The 7,927-nt window shown below is 53.5% G+C and overlaps 1 protein-coding gene across 4 annotated transcripts in view; it reads left to right on the top strand.

The window, feature by feature from the left end:
- RUBCN (rubicon autophagy regulator) overlaps positions 1 to 7,927 on the top strand; it is a 32,330-nt gene that overhangs the window by 4,910 nt on the left and 19,493 nt on the right. For 3 of the 4 annotated variants that reach the window (XR_010606546.1, XM_065640571.1, XM_065640570.1), the window contains exons 1-2: positions 16 to 90; positions 6,246 to 6,399. Coding sequence is in view for 3 of the 4 variants with exons in the window: in XM_065640571.1 (XP_065496643.1) it covers positions 53 to 90; positions 6,246 to 6,399 (192 nt within the window). In the remaining variant the exon portion in view is untranslated. Of the gene's footprint in view, positions 1 to 15; positions 91 to 6,245; positions 6,400 to 7,927 lie in introns of those variants that run through there. The other variant, XM_065640572.1, reaches the window with a different exon arrangement.

The following is a 7,927-nucleotide window of genomic DNA, read 5'->3' as shown; positions in this document are numbered from 1 at the left end:
GCTGCCACGTGACGGTGGCGCGGCCGTGGGCGGTGGCGGCGGGGCCGCCGGGATGGAGGTCGGGCCCCGCGAGGGGCGCGGGGAGAGCAGGTGGGGCCGCGCGTGGGGGCCACGCCGGGGGGGCCGGGCACGGGGTGCGTGTGCGTGACACGCCGGTGGGTGCGTGTGTGGCGGCAGGACGCGCCGAGGAGGTGTCAGCGTACCGGGGGACAGGGGACGCGGGGGAGGCGTGACACGGGGCGTGGGGGGGGGGCGCAGTGGGCAGCGCACGGTGCCCTGCGTGCGTGTCTGTGCCGGCGCCGTGGGGGAGCGTGCGTGCGCTGAGCGGCGCGCTGTGTGCGCGGGCACCGGGGGCGAGACACGCGTGGGGACGGGGTCTTGTGTGCGCACGGGGGGTGCACGCGTGGGGTGGCGGGGCGTGTGTGCAGGCGGGTTATCCGGGACACGGCAGGAGCGCGGGATGCGTGTGCAAGAACACGGCTGGCAGCAGTGCTCGTGTGCGCTTGGCACCGGGGAAGCGCTGGGGGTGCCCGGGGGGGCCGGGATGCCCCGGGGGAGCTCGTCTGCTGCGTGGGCGGGGGCGGCAGCTTGTGTGCACACCCAGGGCATGGATGGGGGGGTACCTGGGGGCGACCTGCGAGGAAGCAAAGCCCCCCTGTGCTGGGTGGGGATCGGTGCTTGCAGAGCGTGCCCGCTGCCCCTGGTTCGGTCCCTCGTGGGGAGGAAGCACACGGTGGGTGGGCTGTTAGAGCGGCATGTGGCCATCACCCGCCCCGGGCCAGCGCATCGCTCTGCTCCCTTGGCTGCCGGAGGGGCCGTGACGGCCACAGACGTGTGCCCTCAATAGCTGATGCTCTGTCATCACTGTGGTGGGACAGCAACGTCCATCAGCAGCTGCCATGGTGGGACAGCAACGTCCATCAGCAGCTGCCATGGTGGGACAGCAACGCTCCATCAGCAGCTGCCATGGTGGGACAGCAACGCTCCATCAGCAGCTGCCATGGTGGGACAGCAATGCTCCATCGGCAGCTGCCATGGTGGGACAGCAATGCTCCATCAGCAGCTGCCCAGCCTCTGCTTCGCACACCTTGCGCTTAAGGACAAAGCCATCCTGCCCTGCTGCCGTCATGGTGGCTCTGCACCTTTGCTGCTTTTGGGTCGAGTCTCCTTACCCTCCTGGCAGTCGACTGCATTGTCTCTTCTAGGTGCTGGAAAGAAACCTTCAGCTTCTCTTTATTTCTGCAGGCGAGGCCCTGCGCCTGCACGTGGCTGCTGCTGAGAACGGCTGTACTGCGGTGGCTTCACCTCCGTGGTCTTCATTTATGCTTTAGGCATGGTTTTTCTTGTTAGCATTTATAAAAGCAGCAGAGGTGGTTCCCTGGAGGTGTTTTGTTGATGAGTCCTATTTGCTTCAGATTTTTGCATGTCTTCAGCCTTCGCTCTGTGCTTTGGTTTTGCCATGGTGCTCAGGAGTGCAGGATGGATGTTGGATGGGAATGGGAGTGTTGGCTGGGGAGGAGGAAGCAGCTGAAACTTGATATGGGAGAGAAGCATTCCTTATCTGAGGGGTGCAGCTAGCTGCTCTGTTCCCGCTAGCAATATCAGCTGGGAAAATGTACTTGTGCTTTTAAAGCTATAGTGCAGGTTTGGGATGCCTTTTGATTTGCAGGGTTCAAGGTGTTCTCCCTCTTTAGCTAATGTTTCACACCCAGCAGCTCTGGAAGGGTAAAAGGAATTGACTGCATTCACTTCTTTTTCTTTCCAGAATCATCTTTGTGCATTTTCTTGCCTTGGCAAGTGCACGTCCTGCACTACCAGACTCAACCATCGTGTGACTAAGAGGGCTGACGTGGTGCCACCCCCAGCCCTTCCGTGGGGACAAGGAGGGCATCGTCCCCTCTGGTGCTGACACACGAGGGGTTTGTTTGTTCTGGCTGTCACTGATGCACTGGGGAGGATCCTGGCATGGGCCTTGCAGAGCCGTGTTGTCCTTTGTGCAAACGGTTCAGCATTTTAATTCCCGGTGAGGTGCTGTTTCGCTGTGGATGGTGGCTGTGACTGATGGCTGCCTAAGGGGAGCCTGCCCTGGGAGCGACGGGGGACGGTGAGCGGCTGGTCCCAGGGAGGTGGGCTGTGTTGGGGTCTGCTCTGCCTGTCGCTGCCTCTGGCTGCCAGCGTGCTTGTTGGACACCATCCCCGGTCCACAGGAGGCTTTGCAGGATGAGCAGGCAAAACTATTTCCTGGGAGAAGGCTAAAAAACACCTTTAATCCGTATTTTCTTCCCTCGTCCTTTGCTAGTGTGAAGCAAAGGTGCTCTGGCAAGCAGCAGCTGTGGGCTGCATTTGCTGGGGGAGCCTTTTGTGGCTGTGCCCACCAGTTTAGCAGCGGTGCAAGCAGCCCTGCATTTCGGTTTCCCAGCCAGCCTGCTCGGCTCTCCCCACCCGGCGCTGCTGGGCTGGCAGAGCTCTCTCTTGGCTTCCTCTGCCTCATCAGCCGCTCCCCGTGGCTGCAGATGAATTGCACGAAGCCTGCCTTGCTTTTAATCCCGTTTCCCAGCAGTGCCGAGCCTGCCGGAGGAGCAGGCGGGGGAGCCCGGGGAAGGGGCTGCTGGTTGTCTGGGAGACCCGGGTTCGGCGAGGCGGGAGCAGGCTGTGCGCAGCGGCGGGTTCCGCGATGCCTTCGGGATCTGCAGGAGGAGCTGGCAGCCGGCACAGGAGTGTCCTTGGAGATCTGGTGGAAGTCCCTCCATGACCTCGACATCCTCAGCCCGATCTTTTTAGTGCGCTAAGAAGGATCCAGAGACTCCCCCAGGTAGACGACAGTTCAAGCTGCCATTGCCAGGTGCTGCCTGCAGAGCACAGACAGAGACACAGCAGATGTTGTTCACAAGAAAGACAAGCTTAATTTTTTTTTTTTTTTTTTGAATGCTAGCTACCTGTGTGATTCTGTTTTTGAAATAACCAGGGATTTGTTTTATTTTAAATGAAGTTCATCTGAGTCAGCAGCATGGCTCCTCATTTCCTCATTTTGACCGTGAGTCACCTTTGCTGACTTGGGCCAAGAGAAGTTCCTACTCTTGCCAGCATGGAGGGGCTGAGAAAGCTTTGTGTGAGCAAGCAGCATTTCCCTCTTGTTGTCATCAGCACTGGCATTAAGCCATTTCTTGCTCCAAGGCCGGATTCTGTCTTTTATCACTCCAAGTGCAAAAGGTTCGGTTCTGTTTGGAACCGTTCCTGGTAGCAGGTTGATGTTGCTGTACCTGAAGAAAGACTTTGTGGTGGTAAAGCAAGGAAACTCAGCACCCAATTTATGGAGCTGGTGGCTAAAATTGGAGGCTGGATAGAGGTTGTATTTAAGAGAAGCGAGGGATGCGGCAGAGGTCTCAGCAATGCACCAGTGATGGCCTCTGCAAACACCATCAACCCTTCTGACTGCGAGAACCAGGCTCTGCTGGAGCAGGAGAGCAGAAGCACATCAGGTTCTTGCAGGGGAAGCTCTGCTCATGTACTGTGACCTCCCTGGGGTATGTTGCTCACTTTGCCCTTCTGTACATCGGGATGTTTTCATGATGTGATATGAGATGGGCCTTACCTCATCTCAGGCTTTCTTTAGCACTAGCAAAGGAGAATTCTTGTTATTCAGGAAAAACCAAGCAGATTTCTTAGTATTGCCCCAAACACCTGCTGAAACAGAGAACTTCAGGGCAGCCGGGACTCAGGCTTTTGCCAACCCTTTTGGCAGCCCAGGCTCAGGCTCTGTCAATGGGAGGGAGCAAACTGCTGCTAATTTGAGGTTAACCCGTGAGTCCGGTCAAAGCTGAAATGTGGTTAGCTGCGCTTGCTTTCGATGTCCCTGCCACCTGCAGCCAACTATACAAGTCTTCATTTCTTCATCCTTGTGTCACTGTATGCTTTTCAGCATGAACATGGTTCCAGCCCAGAAACAGCTGGGTTTGGGGTATCAGTAGGATCTTGTGCATCCAACTTGTCAACTGCTTTGGGCCAACAGGTCCCATGGGATCCTTACTGTCTTACAGGTGTTTAATTCACTTTTGGTAGCTTCTGAATCCCCTCTGCAAAGGTGCTTTCATTGCACTGCTTGTTCCCTGTGTGGTTCTGAGTCCAGTGTTTTAGCATTTCGAGGTTATTTTGTTCGAGGATTGCTTAACCTTAGTCTCCCCTGTGTTAGGAGGGAGAGTGTTGGATCGCAGTTTCCTACCTCTGGGGAGATGCGCGAGTCCTTGAACAAGACAGGTAATTTGGTAAGGCACAGCTCTGCGCGTCCTACTCCCGCACCCTGGTGTGCAACGCCTGCTTTTTATAGCGTGAAAGAAAGAACAGGGAGCTTCCCTGACTCACTGACTTGGAAGATCCACAGCGTTGCTGAGCTTTCACTTGCATTTCCTGACTCTGAGTGTTAGATTTATCTTGGGGAGGAGCTGGTGAGCTTTTGAGCTCAGTGGCTCCGGATGGTCTTTGACCCGGGAGCGGTGATACTGCAGATGAGGGCATCGGTGGATGCCCAGAGCGGCATCACCAGTCCCTGGTCAAACACCATCCGCATCCCTCAGGGCAGGGATGAGAAAAGCCCATAAATTCAAAATAATGACTGGATTAATTTTCTGTGTCTCCCTGAGTGGGATCTCCTTCAGGAAGCTGCTTGTGATTGATATTTGTGCTTTCTTCTTCAGTCTCTCCTGAGACAAGCCCTGACCATGCTCATTAGTCTAAGTACATCATAAAGATATACATCTTTATGCATTGCAGTGGTGTTTTAGAGCTCCTGTGCTGTCAGGGTGACAGGCTTTGCTGGTGGCATGGGTTGGCTTCTGCGTGCATGGTATAAGCTTAGGTGAGCATTGAACGTGGTGAGGTTTTGCTGGGGAGACCTCATGATGGGAGTGGATGGGGAGCTTGAAGTAGAGCCAGTATTTGGTTATCTGTTCACTTAAATCAGTTTTGCAATAACAAACAAGTTGCAGAAATAGAATACTGATGAGAAAAGCTTGGTTTTAAATATTAGGATTATGTTACTGCTTAGTGTCTTTCTCTGTGCAACAGGAGGTGTGCGGCCCACACTTTCATCCACAAAGATGAAAATGACAACAGTTTTAATTAGTGTTTTTTGTTTTAAATTTATTTTCCTTTGCTTTCTTTTGCTTTGGAAATCCAGTTTGTTTCGGGTGATGAGAGGAATTAATGTCTGAAACACTGGCTTGTTTCTTGCCAGCTGAAAAGCTGGTCTTTCATTCTGAGCTGTCACTCCCAGTGCTTTTCTTACAAACCCTGCAGAGGCACATTTTTTTGGCATTTACATCCCCATATATACTTCACAACATTCCTATTGCTTCTGAGGGAGTGGCTCCTATCTGAATACGTGTTCCTGACAGCTGCTGTTCCTCTGGCAACGCTGTCAAACAGCTTGAGGGAGATCTCAGTCATCTAGAGCTTCCTTCTGCAAAGCTGCTTTTGCATAGGCAAATGATTTTACCTCTCTGCACCATCACTCCCACTTTATGGCAAATAATGGTGACTTCTTGTTGTACACAGGACAGCTGAGGGGCTTGATATCGATTAGAAATGCTGTGCGAGCTCTAGAGTACACCTGCAGTTTACTCATCTCTGTCCAGAATGTGCCGAACCCTTTGCTAGAAAGTCGGCTTGTGCCCACAGCAGCTCTGGGGCCAGAGAGCAGCTGCAGAGGTGGGGATGCAGGTGATGAGCTGCCGAGCTCGGAGGGGAGCATCTCTGCATCCCGACGGTGCTGGAGCGCTCGAGCAGTGTGTGTTGCACTCTGTAAATGCAAGAGCAGCATGGCCGGTGTCTTTTAGATGTGTTGACCATTGCGCCATCACCTTACAGCTGCTGTGCTCCTGATGGGCTGCTGCTCTGAACAGCCTCTGATGCAGGGTGCGAGTGAAGCAAGCCAGAGGCTGGCTGGGAAGACGTCCTCCAGCTTTGTTGGCCCGTACTAAGCAAACGGTGTGTTGCAGGAGCCATGAGTCTTTGTTCTGGCTGTCTCCTGAGATCATATTCTTCATCACAAGCATCATTACAATAGGGCCTCTTGTCCACAAACCATGCACGGGAGACTACAGGGAGGTATAAAGTCCTTCAGCTCACCTTTGCTAGCTTCTGGACCGCCGAAGGTTTCAGCCTGACCTTGGAGAGAGTGCAACACTCTGGTCCTGTTGTGAAGCTCCTCTTGCTGTGTATCTGCTGCAACTCACTGTGTTCCTCTGCAGGAAGGAGCACTGGAAGCTTCTAGGCAACCTGAAGACCACAGTGGAAGGTTTGGTGTCCACTAGCAACCCGAATGTCTGGTCCAAGTATGGCGGCTTGGAACGGCTCTGCAGAGACATGCACAGCATCCTCTACCACGGGCTCATCCACGACAAGGTAGGTCTCTGTCCTGCCAGCACTGCTGTCTGTCCTGCCAGCGCTGCCGTCTGTCTGTACCAGCTTCGGTGCCTGTCACGAGCAGGTGGGACTGTCCTGTCTGCTTGCAGCTTGCTTCAGTGCTCGTAGAGCGGGTGCAACGCTTGTAGCAGTGTTAGAAATTATTGAAGCAGGGACCAAGCTTGCCTGGCAAGTGCTGTGGTTGTCAGAGGGACCTGGGTGCGTGTTCTTTCTATCTCATCCACCTTTGAGGTAATTTTGCTAAGTACCTGCGCCCCCGCGCTGAAGCCATCCCCTCTTCCCCTTCATCCTGCTGCAGCCAAGCGATGAAGTTGCATTTGCAATGAATCAGCCCCATATCGCATGCACTTGGACAACTCCCCAGCCAGGACTGGCAAGAGAAACCTTGCATCTGTAGTGTTTCTGGTTAGCTGTGTTAATAACAGGAGCTGGCAGCTGAATCCACACTCTGCATGAATGGGGTCTCTCTTTCCAGGCTCTCTTTGTTCCTTGCAGTTGCTCACCCAGCCATTCCCCTCTTCCTGGCTGCCTGGAAGAATTTCTCTTTCCCACTTGTGTGCAGAGGCCTGAAGATCTCCCCTTCAGCTTGCACTTACCACCAAAATTAATTTACAATGGAAAGTTGAAGTGAGTCTGCAGGGCATGCCTGGGGACAGGCTTCCCATCGCCTGGCTCTGCCACCCAGAGAGCAACAGAGAAGCGAGCGATGCAGGGAAGCGAGCGATGCAGAGAAGCGAGCGATGCAGAGCAGCCCCGGGCAGCTTACACGGGCCAGCTGGGTCCAGGAGCAGGAGAACCGCACTTGTGCAACGCTGCACCCCAGCTAATAAGGCTCCAGGAAGAGCCAGCAGCTCAGCCCAGCAGGGTGCTTTGCTCCCTGAATTTATTAAGTTTGCAGCCAGCTCTTGTTACGGCGCTGCTCTGTTCCCATTAGTCCCCAGCAATGCGGGCCAGGGACTTTTGGCATGTGGGAAGCACAGTGCTCCCTTCTGACAGACGTGCTATTAATAAGCTTCAGGAAGTGAGGCTGAAATGATTTATGCTTGTCTGTTGGTAACTGTTCATGCCAGACCTGTGAAGTGGGATGGTGTGTTGCCATCCTCAATGCTTTTACTATGAGCAAAGGCAGCTCTTTTACCTAGAAATGCGTCCCCTGCTCAGGCACCTGTGAACCAATTCACCTATACGAGCTGCCAAGGGAGGCCTGTAAAAATACAGCTTCCTAACAACAGTTTTCTCATAGTTGCTCCAGCAAAACACTTCCTTTTACTTATAATTTTCCTGTCGACTTTTTTTTCATACAACTGGGAATAAATAAAGGCAAAAAAATCCATATGTATGTCTAAGGAGAACTAGAGGAAGAGGTTTTTAAACTTTTGAGCGATTTTTATTTATTTGTGCAGAAACCCTCAGTTCAATCTAGAGGACTAAAATGGCCATGTTAGTTCTCTAGTTTTAAAAAAACAAGTCAGCCCTCCCAAACAAATAAACCACAAAACTGAGCCCA

Source organism: Caloenas nicobarica, chromosome 8 (genome assembly GCF_036013445.1).
Source record: "Caloenas nicobarica isolate bCalNic1 chromosome 8, bCalNic1.hap1, whole genome shotgun sequence".
Lineage (NCBI taxonomy): Eukaryota > Metazoa > Chordata > Aves > Columbiformes > Columbidae > Caloenas > Caloenas nicobarica.
Note: the sequence above shows the minus strand (reverse complement) of the source record. Positions and strands in the feature narration are given on the sequence as shown.